The following is a 20,115-nucleotide window of genomic DNA, read 5'->3' on the forward strand; positions in this document are numbered from 1 at the left end:
CAGGCCAAGAGGATTTGCCCTTCTTCCTCCCAGAATGAAGATCCCTTCAAGACTTATTCTTGTGCTGGGAGCTCGCTCTGCATCCTCGTCATGTAGAGGCTTTCACTTATTTTCTTTCCCTTCCACATTCATAAGTTTATTGTCTGACCTGGGCAGTCATCTTTCCTCTCCAGCATTCTGAAGAAAGGAGTAAGAAGTGGTTGGTGTGGGCACCACTGCACATTATTGTTCTAAAACTCACTTCTAAAAATATCTGAGCAAGAAGCTTGCCATATACAGCGGCCCCCCCCCCAAAATGCTTTTTAAATGAAGGGGAAAAGCCCTGTTTTCCAAAGTTTTGTTGTGATCACCCCCCAAAACCAGAATGGCATCTTCTCCAAGTGAGAATGAGGGAATCCACTTCTTCATCCTGAATGCAAATAGGAGTATATACTGAACTTAATAGGAGTATTTCCTCTCATTGATGGAGTACTTTCTCTGCATCAGGTACTGTGCTATGCACTTCGCTTACTTTCCACACTGTAGATTTTTTCATTTTTATTTTGCTTTTAATGAGATTCTCCATCATATAATCCCTGCTGTCTTGGACTCAACGGGCAGGTAACTCGGACAATAACATACAAAGAGCATCCTCTTACACGTAGTAGGCACTCAATAATTATCTGCTGAAGAAACAAATAAACAGATGGAGGGACTGAATTAAGTCTATTCTTGAAAAATAAATTCTGTCTTTCTCAACGCAGCCCCCAAACTTTGCCATTCATATTTCTCAAGGGATATCGCATTTAACTGAAGCCTTGATCCATGCACTGGTAAGTAGCTTTTATATCAAGTTTCTATTTTTAGAGATCCTCTTTCCACAAGTAGAAATGACATAAACCAAGATCATCTCCTTCGTTTATTTTTTTTTCTAGAGTCCTTAGCATGCTACATTAACCTGACAAAGCTTAATCTTGTGTTCATTTCACAATACATTTCATGCAGTTCACAGCTGTGATTGGCTTTACACTGACATTGACATTACACGTTTCGATTCAGCCATGTGAAGAGTAATTCTTAATGGAGTTTGTCTCTGAAAACTGTCCAAGTTTAAATAAGCATGGGAGAAGTTCACTCTATTAAGTGCAGTCTCTCTTTAAAATGCAAGAAGGATTTTTAGCACAGGAGTATAAGGTCCCTGTTTATAGTCCGTTTGCAACCAAACCACTGCCTTTAGGTTTCACATATCCTAAGGAATCCTCTTTTACAAAATTTCATTCAAGAGGCTTCCCTGGTGGCACAGTGGTTGAGAGTCTGCCTGCTGATGCAGGGGACACGGGTTTGTGCCCTGGTCCGGGAAGATCCCACATGCCGCGGAGCGGCTGGGCCCGTGAGCCATGGCCGCTCAGCCTGCACATCCGGAGCCTGTGCTCCACAACTGGAGAGGCCACAATAGCAAGAGGCCCGCGTATGGCAAAAAAAAAAAAAAAAAATTTCATTCAAGTATACTATTTTATTGAACATTCCAGGCTGAGTTTAGGGGCAAGGCTGACCTTCAGCTCTACATCCCCAAATGAATCTTCCATGGGCCCAAGGCTTTCCCAAGACTATTCTCTTTTACAACGAACAGCACTAAAGCCACAGAGCAGAGCTATTTGGCATTTTCCAGTGAAGTGCAAGAAATTAAATAAGTTATGTTTTTATTGCTAAGGTATAGAATCAAGCACAGTCACTTTGTGAAACGGAAGGAAAAGGTATACACAGGATGTGGCCTCTCCTCAAGGGGGGGCCAGGGTTCAAATGCACAGACAATGTCACCTGGTCACCACCCATCGGGTAGCACTTTAAGATGACGTGTTGAGTATTCTAGAGTCTGCGGAGTCAGACCTCTCGTCGTAGTCGTCCTCGGCGTAAATGGACTGCTTTGACACGATGGGACACCCATCGTCAGGGATGGGGATCCGAGGGTCTTCGGGGACGCGGGCGGGGAGGACAGGTGAGCTTCTGAAGACGCTGGTAGAGTTAGTGGGAAAAGGGCTGACGTACTGGGACCTCAGCTGGTACTGTTGCTGCAACGTCATGGTGTTCCACAGGGTGACATCGTTGGGCAGAAAGGGGCTCGACTGGTTTCTCGCCAAAGTATTCCTCAGCATCAGAGGGTACCGGGGGGGCTGGGGGAACGGGTGCTGCAGGGGCACGGCCAGGGGGCTGGGGACCATGTTACTGGAGTCGGCGGAAAACCTCAACGTGTCTGGGACTCTGAAGGCCGAGCCCACGGACCATTTGGAAGAGGAGATGGGGTAGGAGCTCAAGGTGTGTTCGAAGATGTGCCCGTTGGGGGGCAGCACCAGGCCCTCGGGCTCTGCCGCAGTTCGGTCCGCGGCCAAGCTGGAGGTGCGGCTGGAAAGCAGGACCTCCACGGCGCTCACCAGGTCGCCCCCGCAGCCCTTCAGGATCAGCTCCAGCACCGTGGGCTTCTGGTTGGGGAATATTTTTTTTAACACTTCCAGGGGCGGTCTGTTGGCTTTCAAGCTGAAGGGCAGAGACACGGTCCCCGAGGGGCCCTCAATCAGGAGGTGATTCTGCTCCCCGGGGTACTTGGGGCTGTCGGGTCGGCTCTCGGAGCTGCCTCCGTTCTTCTGGACCGCATACCCCCCTTCGTCCACCGACACTATCTCGGGGCTCTCTGGCGTGAAGCAGCCCTTACTTTTGGTCACGTCCGGGGAGCTCCTCTGGTCCGTGTCTTTGTCGCTGAAGGTCTCGGTGGTGTCCGCTGTGCTGCTGTCCCCGAGTCGTTCTTCAGTCAAATCTGAAAAGCAGACAACAGCTGGGTTAATCCTTTCCTGCTGTGTGTAAAGGGGAACAGATGTGCTCAGGAGAGGGCCCTACATGGGCTTTCTGCAAGAAGAACTGCTTCCCTGTGGGTTATAACATACTGCAAGCCTTAAAAATGTCCAAACTGTGTCACTGGCAAATGGGAAAAAAATACCTGAAAATAAAGATCTAGAAATCGGAGTGATTTCTCAGAATGGTGTGTGCAGGGAAGCTTGCCTTCAACACAGAACGGAAACACGATACCTACAACCACAGATGTGGCTGTCTAGCACTAACAATCTAAATAGGGGCCAGGCTGGGGATAAACACCATCCAGGGAAGAACAGGAAAATGAACTCAGGCTTGTCTTCTGGCCCCTTTTCTGCAAATGAGGTGGCCGGTGTCATTCAAGGACATTAACTGGTGCACAACGCATATACCCATGGGAAATTTTAATATTTTAAATCCATTTTCCCATAGGCAGATTTTGTGTCAACTGTCTTGTGAACTAGTTGTCAGTATGTTTCATCAGGATACCATGTACAATAACTAGTCAATATGATTGCCAGACTGAAACAGGCAGCCTCTATACATTGAAATTTTTCTTAAAAGCCCACTCAAGGTCCTGGCAGACTTGGTTGCCTATAACCCACACTAGAGGGCAAGCGAAACCAGCTGTGAAATCTGGATGTGGAACAGGTTGCAGAGAGATAGAAGGAAATGGCTGGAGAAGGCTTGTGAAACTGCCAGGGAGCAAGATCCACCAGTGAAGCAGTGCGTTCATAACTCCAGGACCTGGGCTGCAAGAAGCAGACAGGTTTTCATGAACTGTTTCATTAGTAAAGTTCATGGAGAGAACTTCAAGATACCTTCCTGAACTATATTAAAAGAAGAGAGAAACAAAACAAAACAAAAAGCTTCCCAAATAAAGCAGAGATTTGCCGTGAAGTAAACCAGTTGCAAATTTAACATTTTGACTTAAGACATCACCCCCCCACACACACAAGGGCTAGTATTACGGTGCTAAACAGGCAGGCAGGCAGGAAGGAAGGAAGGAAGGAGTAAATAAGTAAGACTGGTCTGCTTGCAGAAGTAGGTTCTAAGAGATCTTAATAATAAAGAAACATATTCTTTATTAACAAGCTATATGCGAGTGGATCTTTATCCACTGCCCTGCCTGAATAGCCTCATTGTTTCCTTCTCAGTGGGCACACCTGATTATGTGTAGATAGCCGGCTGGTGAAATTTCATCAAAGCAGCTTCTAAAATCCACCTCCTCCTATTTGTTGTTGTTTATTTTAAAACCCTTAAATAGGGACTTCCCTGGTGGCGCAGTGGTTAAGAATCCACCTGCCAATGCAGGGGACATGGATTCGATCCCTGGTCTGGGAAGATCCCACATGCTGTGGAACAAATAAGCCCATGCGCCACAACTACTGAGCCTGCACTCTGGAGTCCGTGAACCACAACTACTGAAGCCCGCGTGCCTACAGCCCACGCTCCGCAACAAGAGAAGCCACCGCAATGAGAAGCCTGCGCACCGCAACGAAGAGCAGCCCCCGCTCGCCGCAACCAGAGAAAGCCCGCACGCAGCAACGAAGACCCAACGCAGCCAGAAATAAAGAAAATTAATTTATTTTTGAAAGTAAATAAAAAGCCTTAAACAAAGGCCCATTTATGAGCATTCTTCTAATATGGGATGTACCTTAATTATAATTGAAAAACAAAACTTTGATTCTTCACAAAGCAATAAATATGTCCTAGGCATAAATAAATACTTAAAGAAATTCTTAAACTATATCAGTGAAACTTTCACTTATAAATCTGATAGAAATTCATAGTTGTCCTAAATTTGCATTTTATGTACACTGCTTCTTTTTCCAGTACAAAATATCAAGTGTCCATGTGGGGATCATTTGCAGCCCACACACATGAAGCCATTTTTGCTTTCTGTAACAACTCTGGGATATGCACAAACCACCTATTTTTGCAAGAGAAATTTGACATATCCTCTCCTGCAACTTCCTAGGACTGGAATCCCAGTTTTCACCCCCTGGGTTAATGTGGTATTTGTCCTTGATCCCAATGAGAAAAACAGCAACAAAAAAGCTTCCATACCTTCATATTCTAATCAGCTAGACCTGCCTACATTTTCCTGACTCAGGACCCCACGCCTACCTCTTGGCGTTACTCTATCGTTAAACACTTGACAATAAGTGGACAGTGACAGTATGTTAACTCAGCACTGCACTCAACACACAATTGGATCTTGGCCCCTGCTCAGTGGAGCTTGGGAAAACAAGTCAAATACTCTCCTGGGGAAAATATGGACATAAAATAATGTTTTAAATACTGTGCTCCTCTAAACAGTTTTCTTATTTCTTTAGCTTTCATTATCTATTATTGTCAGTATCAAGTACTTGTATTGCTGTAACCTGCAAGACACTGAGGAAAACAGAATAAAGGGTGGAAAGTACCAGGATGTATAAGACTGGCCCCTAACCTGTGGAATTTAATACCAAGTTGGGGAAATAAGACTCATGTGCAAGGGGGAAAGCAAACACGACCAGGCAGAATTTGCTAAGCAGCAAATATGCACACATGGAACACGAATGTTCATAGCAGCATTATCCACAAGAGCCAGAGAGTGGAAGCAACCAAGTGTCCATCAAAGATGGATGAATGGATAAACAACATGTGGTCCATTCATATAATGGAATATTATTCAGCCTCAAAAAGGAATGAAATTCTCACACATGCTACAATGTGGATGAATCACGCTAAGTGAAATAAGGCAGACACAAAAGGACAAATATTCTGTGATTCCACTTATATAACGTATCTAGAATAGGCAAACTCATAGTGACAGAAAGTAAAATGGTGTTACCAGGGGCTAGGGCAGGGGGTAAGGGGGACTTACTGTCTAATGGGTACTGAGTTTCAGTTAGGGATGATGAAAATGTTCTGAAAATGGAAAGTGGTGATGGCCACACAACATTGTGAAAACACTTAAAGCCACTATATTGTGTCCCTAAAAAAAGGTTAAAATAGTAAATTTTACGTTACGTATATTTTACCACAGTGAAAAAGTGAAAGAAATATGATACACAGTGTCATAGCAATACAGGGGATGGTGGGTTGTTGGCTTTTTTTTTAAAGCAAGGAACAACTGGTTCTTCTAGGAAACAAAAAGGTATGCAAATACAGCTAAAAAGCTCTGATTGTGATATTTTTAAAAGAAATGTGTGAACCTAAAAATACCTTCCCATTTTAAAAGGTAACTTTTCCCCACTCTGGATGAGCTGCAGACACCGAAGACATTTGGGGAAAATGCTTCGAGCTCTATTACCAAGCTTAGTCTTCCACAGAATGCTTTAGACGCCAGAAGAAAGTGAGTCAAAGGGCAGAAGTTTAGCCAAAAGGGAACTAAGAAATGATGTTCTGGCTAATCTGACATATCTACCATTATGAAAATCTAGCATTTTTTTTAAGATGGTAAAGGACATACTGTCCCAATCAACTGGATATTGGACGGCAGGACTATAAATCAGACAATACAAAATTTAACGTTTGAACCTATTTTCCTGATCTGCAGAACAGGCCACAGTAGAATCCTCTAGGATTGGCAGCTTGTTTACCAATTGTGAACCCCTAGACTGCATGAGACCTCTTTCATATTTTCTTGTGCTACCCTTTGCACCTGCCACTGTGACATCCCCAGTGCAGCAAGAGCTTCTGGTGACTTCTCAAAGAGTGTGGTGGATTGTGCTGATGCATCCACACTTTCTCTCTGCAGATTTCTGGGCTGATCAGCCTCTCCAAAGGGGTGAGCAGGCTATGGCCAAAAAGTGAGAAAATCTAACCGGATGTCACAGGAAACAAATCTACAAATTCAGAACATTCCAACCAACTGAGTTCAGCACTGTTTATACTGTACTCAAAGGGGAGACAGGAGCCACTGAATGAAGCAGTGAGTGGGACACACCCATGGTGTCCACACACCTGGGCAACGCATAACGTCCTGCTAAGGGGTGCCGGGTAAGCAGAAACCCAGACAACATCCAAGGCTGTTGGGGATTCAGAACCGGGCAAGGGAAGACTAGCCTCTCACCTTGTACCAAGAATAACTCCTTACCCAGCGATAATTTCTAAAGGTCAGAACATACCAGCCCTGCAAATTTATGGTGTCAAGTACTGGTTGTATTGTTGTGCCTAAACTAGAAGTATTGTAAATTACTGTCATAAATACAGACTTTCACAAGTAATTATAGAGGGTGAGTTTTGGGCCCAGTGATAAAGCGCAATTTAATAACAGGTGTTTCTTTACATGTGTAGATTTTTCCCTAAATGAACTTTACAAATTGTTCCTGTTGGTTTAAAACACAAAGGCCTTTCCAGATATAGAAATGTGAAACTGCCAAGTAGCAAAATGAAAAAGGAAATACTCCCCAAATGTTTCAACCTCTTTCTTCTTGAAACTGACACCCTAATTCCTAGAACATTAAAGAGTAAGAATATATTTCAATTGATAATATTTTTACTCCTAGTATATAGGTGCCAAAAGCCAAAAACTACTGGACTAAAAGTAGAAAGAAATCACTCTCATCTGATATTACAAACCAGTTACTGAAAGTGATATAATCTTCTATTTTTAAAGCTAAACATCTAGATATTTTAAAAATCTTACTAAATGTTCACTCTTCAATTGCATATTTTTCATGATGTAGAAACACTCACAGCCATCCCTGAAATAAACTCTTCACAAGGGTAAGATTTTTTTTTTTTTTGAAAAAGTAGGTACTCCATTGAGAAGGACACTTTTTCTATGGAAAACAATGCTCCAACTTCACAATATATCTATGCCATAAGATAGCTACAAGACTTTAAGGAGAGAGAATGAACACCCACAGAAAAGTGACTTCCAATCTAAAATTACAGTTTGCAAATTTTAACTTTCTTCAGTGGATTTTTTTCATATGAAAATGCAGTTAAAAAAAAAAGTCCTAAGTATTTATTTGAAAGATTTTGAGGAAGCCTGCCACATATGCAAAACATTCTGCTCGTGACATGAAGATGAGTATCTTCCTCACTTAGGTGTGGGGGTCTTATCCATTCTTTCTATCTATGAAAATAAAATATAGCATACATCCAGAATAAAAACACGAAAGCACTGGCATAGGGAGCGCTGCTTCCTAGTGCAGAAGTCACCGGACTTTTTTTTTTCCCTTTGAAATCATGTCACGCATTTTGAAACATGGACTGTCACGCCCTCATCTGTTCACTTGAGCTCTGGGGACATACCTCTCAATAACTGTTCCCTGATGGGTCGTTTTCAAAGTACACAAATCTTATAGCAATGGCCAGGAAGAGCCCCAGCTGGATGGGGCTTCCAGAAAAGACCCCTGCCCAGTCAGAATTCAAACAGGAGACACGCTTTTTACATTTTCTGTTATCCTTATCTTGCACTAGAAATGCTGAATCATAAAAAAGTGAATGGGTGAAAACCCAACATACAGCAGGGAATGAACGTCAGTCTAAAATCTTTCCTTTTCTTCCGGGGGCTGGGGGGTGGGACCTTGTGAAAACTAAAAATACATAGTCATGTTTGCTTTTTTTAAATCATTAATGACACTGGCTTAATAACATATGAAGAAATCAAGATGATTCCTGGGGACCAATATTTTGGCGGACATTGATATAGAAAGGGCTAGACTTAAGGAAGTGTGGATTGCAACTGTGCACTTTGTTAAGTCCTGCAAAAATTTAGTTTTGACCTCTTTCTTGACTCTGAAAGGAACACTTTTCAAGAAGCAGGAGGGAAATTACCTACAAATCTACAAGTGTGTTTGGTAGTTATAAAAATGCAACTGGCTACTTATTCATCCACCTATTTAACGAGTATCATTAAATCTTTCACTATGTGCCCATGCACTGTGCTAGGTAAGATTACACAGAGATGATCAAAGCATTTGCCTCTTGGCTACTGAGAGGCTTACAATTTACTAAAGAATATTTTGCAAAAATTCCAAATTATCTGTGCACTGAGTTGTATTTTATATTGAAACACAGCAAGTACCCCAAAGGCCAGCAGCTGGGCAGACTGCTGTATTCGTGGGAGGGAATGTTGCCGTAAACATTCACATATAAAGACTATGAGTGGAACATCTACTGAACTAAACAAGTGATACTTAGCTGGGGAAACAAGCAGAACACTGATCCCAGCTTTGTAAAATTTAAGTCTGCCCAGTCACTGAAATCAAAAGAGATGAGAGATTTGGTAGAAAACTGAAGTTCTGAATGTTAAGTGTTCCATAATATTGTTATTCAGTAGTTGATTGTACTTATTTTTTATAGCTGTTTAACTGTATAATAAAATGCAAAAAAAAAAAAAACCCCACCTAGTTATGTTTTAGTTTCCCCAGAGAACAGCAGTTTGCAGTGACGCACTAAAGCCATGGGGAGCTCTTGGGAGCGATGTGACCCGTGTTCCACCACTCAGGCCCCAACCTCTGCCACCAGCGCCCATGTAAACCCCAGTGCAAGGCCCACTGTGCCACCAGAGTCACATCACACTAGACATGGGGGTCCAGGGACCCGAGTGACCAATGGCTGAGGGGCCGCAACAGGTGAAAAAGCTAAAGAAAGGAGGAAAGCTGGAGAAACGGAAGAGGCAAAGAAAGGGGAAGGAGAGGCAGGCAGGCACGTAGGTTTTCACTGGGTTCTGCCTGCCTTCCCGTCAGGAAGAAGTCCACCATTTCCAGAAAGGGGCTCCAACTCCTCCAGGGACGTTGATTTATGAAGATTTGCTCCCTTTCCCTCTGTAAAGCTGTTAGCTGAAAGTGCTGACTGGCTGCAGCAAAGAATCTCTCATCAATGCTCTGTGATTGTATTTTGCAAACAAAATGCCGGTTGCGTGGTAACATTTCACTTGAGCCTGACCTTCCCCGAAAGTTATTGCTATCAGATTCGATTTACACTGTCCTCCTGTGATTACTGTAATCTTTTAAACCCGGGAGTTCATCCATCAGGGAGAAGAAGAGTTGGTTGTGTAAATCGAGTGCACGAGCACGGCTATCCCGCCAGATTTATAACCCAGAGGGGTGTGTTAGGTGGGGGGAGGTTCTGTCCCGGATGGCAGTGGAACTCTGTGGTTCCTAGACGTGGAAAACGCTCCCGTTTTCCTGTCCACCCTTGTGCTCAGATCCACAAGATGGACACCAGCGCCGCTCCGAGCCGGCCGGGGGGCAGCTTGGGCTCCACAGGGAGAAAGAGACTGGGAGACCCGCCAGAGCTACGCCCACCCCGAGGGGCGCCCCCGAGGACTTTAGGGCTGGGCCCGCCCCGGAGGCCTAGGGTTGCCAGATAAAATAGCAGGATGCCCAGCTTAGCAAAAAATCACAATGTTTCAGTACACGTGTGCCCCATACAATATTTGATATCCCTTTTTTGTGTGTTTATTTGCAGGTTTTTTGCTAAATCGGGCAACCAACCGAACAGGCGGGGTCTAACCCAGCCCGCGGGGCTGAGCGCGAGTGCAACGAGCCGCCGCAGCGGCGGGCGCCGCTTGGATTGGGTGCAAGGGGACAGTGGTCCAGGGAGGCCGCAGGGGAGCCGCGAGCGCGCTGCTGCCACCGCATGGGCCTCTCCCGGCGTCCCACCCATCCCTGACCCGGCCCGGGGTCCCTGAGCCGCCGCCCCGCACTTCCACTCGCTGCGCTCTCGGCTGCGCCGGGGCCCAAGGAGCCGGTCGGTAACTCGGCAACTCACCGGGCGCCGGTGGGAAAGGCCCGGAGCTGTGAGCAGCCCTGCGTCCGCCCTCCAGAGCCAGCCGTGGGTAAGCTTTAGGAGGAGATCAGTACGGTCTCGCTTCTTCCTTTTCGTTTGGTTGGTTTTTGCTTTTTAAAATGCAACTCTGAGTCAGGCCCCTCGGCCCAAATCAAAGCGTCTGAAATACCCAGACCCTGTTTTAAATTCGTAACTACCCTTCACCCTCAGAGTGACTCTGAGGTCTCTCCCACTTTTCCTTTCCTTCAGCCTCTAGTCGCAGAGAATTTCCCATCCTGGCCTGGACCAGTGTTCTGGCAACACTCATCCAAGCAGGTGCGTGTCTCTTTTTTAAAAAATTAAAGTAAAATTTAAAACTAGGAAGCTGACCAGACAGGACCTAATCAAGCTTTAGCTGAAAAGCCCGGAGCAAGCATAAAGATGCTAGGAGGTGCCGGACAGGAGGTAAAATCAAATAAAGGCAGTTTTCCAAAATCTCCCAACTTCCCTTCCTATAGGTCTCTTGTTCTCTCCATTTCAGGGGAAATAAACAAGAAAGGAGACCCTACTTTCCTAGTTAATCCTGCTCTCTTACTCCTAATCAAATACGATGTTTTAGATTTCTTTTCCTTTAAGAAATTTTTTAACAACTTGTTTATGTTATTTATTTTGATGGCAGATGTAAACCTAGGAAGAATCTGTAGCCACAGCCCTTTCCTCTGGCAGCCTGAGGAGACCCAGGCCACTCTCCTGGAGGAAGAGTAGGGTGTGGGGGAGGGAGCCAAACAGAGGAATGTAACTTCAGCCTCTCACCTTGGTCGTGACCCCTAACTTTCCTCAGCTCTACAGCCCAGGCCCTGAAAGGCTGGCTTGGCTGGTTGAGGCTGCTGACTCAGATACTCTAAGAGCAGAAAGGTGTTCAAGCTTCCCAAGGTATTTTCCTGACGGGAAGGAGGGGGGAGTGAAGAGGAAATGAAAGAGAAACGCATCAATAGGATAGATTTAAAGGAGCTTAGACTAGAATTTGGGGCTTCATCAAAATCTAATAATTCCAGGCCAGTCGTAGATGATAATCTAGGAGCAGGGGAAATGTACAGCCAAAACGAAAAAAAAAAAAGCTTTAATCCATTGCTACAAGTAATAACCTGAGAATATGAAAATTTTCCTTACAACCACCTCCACCTTAAAAGGGATGTTAAACATGATACACCGTTAGATAAAACAATCCCTGTTCCTTTAAAGAATCGGAAGCAGAATTTGGGAAAGAAATTTCTTCCACCTACAAAACTGAGTCTTGGTATTAATGTTGCTCCCTGAACTGGGTGTTTTTTTCTCCAGCGGTGCCCAGCAAACATTCCCTTCTCTAGGGCGTGTACTTTTCACAAGGATTTCTGGAGAGGGGCAAAGACTCTGTGTGTTTGTGCACTTGCATTTGGAGCCAACAAAAAAAAGCAAATGTCTCCACAGCTATGTACTAAAGAGACCAACCATGTTTTTGACACTGAAATCACAGAGAAACAAATCTCCATAAATCACCAGGAGATATTTAGACATTCCTAATGGTCTCTGAACTTACTGTACATGTAACTTACTACCATTCAAACAGAGCTTCATTTACTTGTCTACATAGTGAGCTACTTACCCAGGACCATTATCTGACAAGCTTCTCAATATGCATGGTATGTTACATACAAATACATCATAAGAACAACTGCCAAAAAAGGAAAAATACATACAGTCCCATTCAGGTGGCTTTCCCTAACATAAAACCCAAATGGGCTTTCTCTGTACAAAGCATTGCATAGAACCGATCCACTTGTATACTTGCCTTCCTAATGGAAAACAATTATCTATTCCTTTCCTGCCCTCTCTCACCATCATCGGATTGGTGACTCGCTTTTTGTTGGTGTTGAATGGAATTATGGGGTCGAACCAATTGAAAGAAGAAAACAAAAGTTACATAAATAAATGTGCAAGGTATGCATTAGGACCTGAGCATTTGATCCCTGATAGCTTAGGCCCCCAAAGCCATCACTCTGACCTTTTCTAGTGGTAAATCCTATTCTCCTTTGCAATTACTTCTTTTCATTTTGAAAGGCTCAGGTCATCCCAGAATACTTAGTTCTGAGTAAAAGAGAGAGCACCAGGTCTGGTTTGTCCAGTTGCAGTCTCCCTCTCCTATTCTCCCCAAGCATGTACCCTTCTGCTACTGAGGCTGCTGCTTGGCCTTTCTGCCTGCCCCTCACTCCCCGCCTCCCAGGGTTATTTTTGGTTTTGTGACTCTTTAGAGACCGTGAACTCTGGCTATCCCAAAGAATGGTTAGAACAGCACACAATGTGAAAAGAATCCCCTCTTGGACAGGGACCCCAGAACCCAAAGCACTATTACCACGGGTGCTGCTGAGCAGGTGGCCACTGCAAGATGCTACCACTGTCACACACTCAAAACTCCTGACCTAGTGCTGGGGGAAATGGAGACAGAGAAACTGGAAATGGAAAAGTTAAGAAAAGTTACTGGCATGGAGAACTGAGACAAAACTCTCCTAGTTACCTGCTCTAACTTAAAGGAGAAAAACAAAAAGAATGTTCTTTCCCTGCCCCCCTCCTATTCCTCTGTGGCAAACCTATAAATATGAAGAGATCACACGGACAAAAGAGAGTCAACTGGGAGTGGGCGGACATTACTCAGGGAAATGCTTATATTCTACCTGGGATTAAACATCCACAAAATCCATGTTCAGTAAACTCACCTCTGTCCTTAAAATACCCAGTTCTGCTCTTCCCATAAGATGTTCTCAGAGCTTCAGGTCTGGAGAGCATAATTGAGCAACAGGGCAGCAGGACTGCACCTGCCAGGCTGCCTACCAACTCACCCCAAATGTTTCCCTGGCTCCACACAGCAGTGCAGTGCTGCTGAAAGCCTCTCTCCAAGAGCCAGAGGTACAGTCTTTTTCGGGGTGGGGGGAGACTGGGGGTAGGCAGAAGCTCTACCATTAGTTCCGCCCACAGGGAGGGCTTTGGGCCTTACAGAGCCTTCCATCTCTGAATTCCAGCATACCCCTCAAGCCCCTCCCAGAGAAGATGGGCTTTTTTCCTTTGTACATCTGCCCCAATGAAAAGGAAAGACCAAACACCTGTCCACAGAATTCTACGAGCTTAAAATCAAAGGAGCCCTTGGGCTGGGCAGGATGGTAAACTAGACATTCTCCAGGAGGAAAGGCTCCACTGGGGTTTGCAAGGCTTTGGAGGCCTGAAGGAGGGAACCGGATGGAAAGGTGAGGGGAGGAATCTGCCCACCTCCAGGGCTCAGGGCAGACCCATGCTCTCTAAAGCACAGCAGAGGAGGAGAGGGGAGAGGAGAGGACAGGAGGGAGGAGGCCCAGGCCCACCTAGAACTGGGGAAAGGACTCTCCAGGGCTGGCCTTCCTCACTGTAGGTCGTTTTGTTTCTGTTTCTTTAAAGTCATGGAGACTGCTGACGGCTGCCTGCGGAATGGTGTTAAAGGACCAGAGCAATTCTGCAAAAGGAGTTGGTTGACTCTGGGCGCACTAGATTCTGAGCCCCCGCTATCGGTTTGGGGGCCTCTCTGGCCCTTGTTTACTACTGCTTCTAAATAGGGCTTCTTTCAACAGACTGCAAGAGGCTGGAGGCCACAGTAGGCTACTTGAAAGGCTTCGGGTTCGCTCAAATTCCCCGGAGGCCGAGAAAAACACCCAGAGTCATCCAAGCCTTGGGCCTTGGCTCCTTCCTTGCACCTACCCATCCCAACCTCCAAATGCGAGACCCTCTAAAGCCCGCGGCAAGAAAGCCCGGCCTCACGGTGGTGTGTGCCCACGCGGATTTTAATTTGGTCCTGTCTCGACCTCTTTATTTACCCGTCCCCCTTTAACCTGGGGAAGGCACTTGGCGAGCCCGAGGCGCCTTTCCTGTGGGCGCCTGGGTTCACCTCCTACCTCGCGGGTCCAGACCGAAGGTCGCTTCTGCCGAGAGAGTAAGGACCGGCTCGGCTGGAGTTGGGGCGGAAGGCCGGGCCGGGCCGGGCCATCTTCCCCAAAACTCGCCTCCGAGCCTCCCAACCAAAGCAGCAGTAGCCGCTTGGAAGTGTTTTCGCCCACGCGCGGGGCCCGGCCCAGCACCGCAGCTGCTCTTACCTGGCTTGGCGAGCTGCGCCTGCAGCGCCCCAGGCTGGGGCTCCGCGGCCCAGCGCAGCGCGGCGGCAGCAGCCAACTCCACAGCGGGGCGCGGCGGCGGCGGCGGCGGCGGCGGTGGCTGAGACGGCTGCGAGGTCGGCGGCGGCGGGGCAGAGGTGGCGTCTCCCGGCGGCGGGGGTCCCGGCAGGGCGCGCAGCGAGTCGGGGATGAGGCTCTCGAGGCTCTCGTTGGCCTGCTGCCTGCGCAGTGCCACCTGCGCCGCCATGACCCGCTGCCGCTCGATGATAAGGATGCACTTCTCACAGGTGCAGTCTTTGAAGCGGCAGTAGCGTTTGTGGCCCTTGAGCCAGGACAGCACGCCGTGGTTGCGGCAGCGCGCGCACTTGGGCGTGCGCTGCAAGGGCGCCCGCGGCGGCTGCGACACCGGGCCGCCCATGTACAGGTAGGGAGAGCCGTAGCCGTTCATGCCCCGGGCTCCCGGAAGAGCTGGCGGGCTGGCGGTGGGAGCGAGTCAGGGAGAGCTGGACGACGGGTTGGGAGGCCCGCTCAGGGGCGGCCTCCGGGCGGCGCAGTCTTTGGTCCAGCAGTCCCCGCGGCCGCGTGCGCTCCGGGGTGGCCGGAGGGGCTGCAGCCGTGTTTACGGCTCCCGCGGCGCTCACAGCCTCAGCTTCCCGACTGGCGCTCCACCAATCTCACGCCGGTCGCGTCTCCGCCTGCCGCTGCTTTGGCCGGCACGTCCTCCCTCGCTGAGGCGCTGCGGCGGCTGCCAGGAGCCGGCGAGAGCTCTGATTATGGTCTGAGCCAGCTCGTCTACAGCTCCCGCGCGCGCAGGCCGGGCCCGGCACTTTCTCCACCGCCCTCCCCCAACTCCTCCTCCCTCCCACCGCCACCCCCACCCTCGAGGTCCAGGTCCTTGCACTCCCAACCCGACTCCACGCCTGCCTCCTTCCTTTCCGCTCGGGCCCTTCGAATCCCTGCACTTCACCTTCCTTGCCATCCGCCGTCGGGCCACTCTCACGGGGGCGCTCAAGGCCCCCTCCTCCCAGCTCTCTGCGCTTCCCCTGCCCGCGGCGGGCGGGACTGCGGCGCTCCGGGACGCGGCGGTGCACGCGGGGCGGGGAAGGCAGGACCAGCGCGGGTGAGGGTGGAGGTGCCCTTCGCTCTCTTCCCCTCCCTCCAGGCCTGATTGGGCGGTACCGAGCCCAAGGCCGCTTTCATTCCCACACTTGGCCACAGAAACACGGCTCCGCGAGAACCGGAGCCTACCAGAGCCTTGCGGGTGCACTCGGTTCCCGGAGTGAGCCGAGAGGGTTTTAAGTTGGGGGGAGCCAGGCCCCGCGGCCACTGATGGGAGGAGTTGGGGGCAGGGCATTGGAATTGGTTCGAGAAATGTTGGCTTTGTTTATTTCCTTTTGCAACATTTTTTTTCTTTTGCTGCTGCAGAAGAAAATAAATGATTTTGAAAACCTGCTGGCCCAAGGATGACGACCCATTTTACAGGGTATTTCAAAGGAAAAAACTGTCCTCTCTCTCTGGTGCAGAGTTTATTTCTCTACCGTCTCCCCACGTTTTAATTTTAAAAAGTCTCTGTCCTGAAAAGACGGGAACCGCTCTTATGGGGGATTTGCTTAAGTACTGGGTCTATAAACTTTCAGAGAGCGGACGCAGGAACCACGCTAGCGCCCCCAAAGTTACCGCATATGATCTCCCTGCCCAACGGCATTTGACCGATTAAACGGAGGTCTCGCGTCCCCCAATTCAAATGCCCACGGACTCAGCAATCTAGTTATGGAAAGGGATGGGGCCACACACACTCCCAGTGTCTTTGGGTAGGGGTGGGGGAGAGCCCTTGCACAAGATGACAGCATAAAACTTTGTTGAAACAGTTATTTGCGTGTTTCTAGTCCCCTAAGAGTACCGATTTGGCCTAAGGCAGACCACCACCACAAATGCACGGAGTCCCTCCCGCAATGCAAGAAAACAAAAATAAAAAGCAGGTGGTTACAGCGACGCAGGGTAGCACAATGGCTCAGTGCGAAGGGGGTAGAATGCAGTCCCCGAGCCGTCTGTCGGCAAGCTCCAGGCAGCGCACTCTGAACTCAGCTCTTGGCGGTCTGGGCGAATCGAATGCGAAACCAGAGCGTAGACGAGTTTGCTGCAATGGCCAACCGTTTGGCGGCACAGCTGCCCTTATCCTCTCAGCTTTTCTCTGCACTGCCCTGGAAGCAAACAAGCAACCCGAAAACGTCCCACTGTGTTTGCTGTGAATTCAAGTAGCACCAGGCGTTCTAGCAGCCAACCCTCCGCTTAGAAGGGTGATTCCGGGATCGGGAGCAGGTTAAAAAGGGAACCTGCTTGTGTGTGTTTCCCTTGAAGCCCTTGATTGCCCCCACCTCTCCCGTTTCAGACCTGCGGACCTAGTAGGGCGCGAGAAGGAAACCCTAGCCCGAGAGGGCTAACCCTGGGAGGCCTGCCTCCAAAGCTGCTTCGGGAACAGACTCCTTAGTCTCGCCCCTAACCCACCGCCTCATGGATCACTCCTCCCAAACTTCACGAAGAAAACAAGCCTTAAAAACACTACAACTGGGAGGAACTTCATAAACTCTCCAAACTGCAGCCCCGCGGGCCAGAGGCCCTGAAGTGGGCAGTTGACAGCGAGTCACTTCACTTAAGGAGAGACGTAGAGGGCCTAGAAAGACACTGAATCTGGGAACTTTCACGCTGAAATCTCCAGGTCTCTTGGGAATGCAGGGACCACAGACTTTTTTCAAAGCCAAATTTCTCCCGATTTTCTCCAAATGGTCAGGGAAACCAGGCAGTATAAGGAACTTGGGAGTAAAGAATTTTTTTTAAAGGAAAGCAGCAGAGCTCTGCACCAGGTTTGGGGGATATTTCCACTACCAAGGCACCCACTCTCCTCCCTCAGTCACCTAGCCACCCTATCCCTTTGCCACTCAAGCAGTCTTGCATTATTTGGTCCCGGGGCCCCGTTTCACTCCAGTGCACATTGGAGGCTGAGATCTAAATACTCATTTGATATAGCGCAATAATCCTTTTCTCATATTTGATGGGAATGTTTTCCATAACCCAGTATTTGACAACATCTCCCTATAGGGACAGGTTTGTATTTATGTTGGTAAAATGTCCCCTGCCTCAAAGTCTATTGTAACCCAACACCTGACAACCCAGAGTCCCATTTCTGTTTGCAGAAAGGGTTTATTCAAGCACATAATGGGATCCCAGCAGAAAGCCTTTCAGAACAAGGGGCTATGGTAAACTTCACCACATGAACTCCGTTTCCAGGGCTATTAAGCTTTTAATTGGAAAATAGCGGAGGAAATTTCAAGGTGACTATAACGTGTTAGCAGTTAGTGCGGAGAAGAAAAGCAGGAGCGGGGATGAATGTAGAAAGCATATGGTCCGAATCACATTTAGGAGGAGCAGCCTGCTTCTACTAAGTCCCAGCGGCTTGTCCACTTATGGGAAAAATCATCAAAGAAACTGGAAAGGGAGGGGGGAGGATTACAAGTAAGTGTAACCTCACTAGACCGGATCCACTCTCTCGTTCTGCTCTGGGTGGGGTGTGTGTGTCTGTATGTGCACGTGTGTGTTCAAACCACAATTAACTGGATAGAATTGTGATAGGTATTAACAGCGAAAGGGTGAAAGATAGTGTGCATGTGTGGTTCTCTTTCTCTCGACGCACACACAATATATATGACGCACACACAATATATATATGTATGTACGTGTAAGCCGGAGTGCAGGTGCCGGTGCTGAGAAACCGAAGATGTCCTGACTGGACGCTGCTCATGACCACAATCAACACTTAATCAAAAGGACAGTTTCATATTGTCCCGGATGTATAATACGTCAGGAAATTTTCTGCTTTGTTGGATTCTCATGGAGAGGAGGTCAAGGTTCCTATTCTGCTGTTTAAAACGCGACCACGGTGACACTGGAGGCCGGGGCATGCAGAAAGCCCTTTTATTTTACTTATTTTTTATTTTTTAGAAAGCCCTTTTAAAGCAGGAAAACGAGCTTCCTCTCCCCACGCATGAATTTTTCAGCTCTTACCCTGTCCGTGCCTCTTCGACATCACTCATTGGCCAACTTCACATCGAAAGGGGGGAACAAATGTCTAGTGAGGCGCTGGGGCCACCAGGAATCGACTTTTTTGGGTGACAATAATGCCCTTGTCTTCCACATTTGGGAGAGACTCGTGTGCACCCCCATGGCATCCCCGAAGCCGCCCTCTGGGGCTCAGGACAAAGGGTACAGACCTTGCGACCGGGGAGTCACTGAACCTGCGTCTGGCGGCCGGGGGACACATTTGGTGTGAAGGAATATCCTGGACGGTCACGTCCCCACACCATTTTGGCATCGGGGCCGAGGCTTTTCGGAGCAAATGGGACCTAAAACGTTCTTCAACCCCGGCGGCCCCCTACAGACGCGGCTGCTCGGTCGTTCGTATTCTAGAACTCTCGAGACCAGCAACAGCTCACCCTGGAGGTAGGCACTCCCACGGGTGCAGATTACTCAGACCTAGACTAGACACAAGGTCGCGCCCGCCCCCATCCTTTACTGTGGCAGTACGGGTGTCGCTCCCGCACTGCAACATCTGAGGGGCCCCCTGGGCGGCGACCTCCGCCCAGCGCTTTCGAAGGGAGGGACTGGGAAAGGGCGCCCTCGGAGCGCTCCCACTAGGCCAGGGCCGCGGGGCCCGCAAGCGCCCGGGGCTTCCTGGGCCGAGTCGCGCACACCCCGCCGGGCATGGGGGACTGGAGGCGGCGGTCAGGTCCCTACACGGTTTTAGAAGACGGTCGCCTGGGCAGCCTGCAGACCCCGTCTACCTTCGGTGCCAAAGTAAAACATGTACCCTCCGAGATGAAATGAGAGCAGCGCTGCCTTTAAAACAGTTTTAACGTAATCTTTCCCCTGTGACTTTAAAAACCAAAAAAGGCCGAGAAAATAATTTCAGGTAATTTAGAGAAATATTCAAGAAACATTCAAGAAACAAGACAGTTTCTGTTCCCCAAAGTGTTTGCTCTGGGGGCGCTGGCGCAGTTCCCCAGGACAAGCCCCCTTTCCGGAACTCTCTTCCGCCTCCCCGCTCCCCTGCAGTCCCGGAAAAAAGCTCTGCTGGGGAGAATGTGGGCGGGGGTGAGGACTTCCACGGAAGAAGTCCCTTCTCGATTCGACGGGCCCGGGAATGAAGGCGGGAAACGGCCAGCGCTGCCCACACCCCAGGGAAAGTTGAGTGCGAACTCCTCGTACCGAGACCAGACAGGCAGGACAGTGACGCAGCAACGCCGAGGCGCTGCGCGGGCACTCTAAAGCACCCCACCCCGGGGAGCCAGGCCAAGACTCAGTTCACTACGCCCAAGCCAGAGCCTCCCGGGCGGGG

General features: G+C 48.7%; 1 protein-coding gene across 1 annotated transcript; it reads right to left on the minus strand.

Annotated features, from left to right (window-relative positions):
- Positions 1 to 920: 920 nt before the first annotated feature.
- DMRT3 (doublesex and mab-3 related transcription factor 3) lies at positions 921 to 15,260 on the minus strand. Its single transcript, XM_081237584.1, has 2 exons — positions 14,709 to 15,260; positions 921 to 2,788 (listed from the first exon to the last, which is right to left on the minus strand). The coding sequence occupies exons 1-2, from the start codon at positions 15,172 to 15,174 to the stop codon at positions 1,824 to 1,826; spliced, it is 1,431 nt and encodes a 476-aa protein (XP_081093710.1). The 5' UTR covers positions 15,175 to 15,260; the 3' UTR covers positions 921 to 1,823.
- Between the last annotated feature and the right edge of the window lie 4,855 nt (positions 15,261 to 20,115).

The sequence above is a fragment of the Mesoplodon bidens genome (genome assembly GCF_964165515.1).
Source record: "Mesoplodon bidens genome assembly, chromosome: 6".
NCBI classification, from domain to species: domain Eukaryota; kingdom Metazoa; phylum Chordata; class Mammalia; order Artiodactyla; family Ziphiidae; genus Mesoplodon; species Mesoplodon bidens.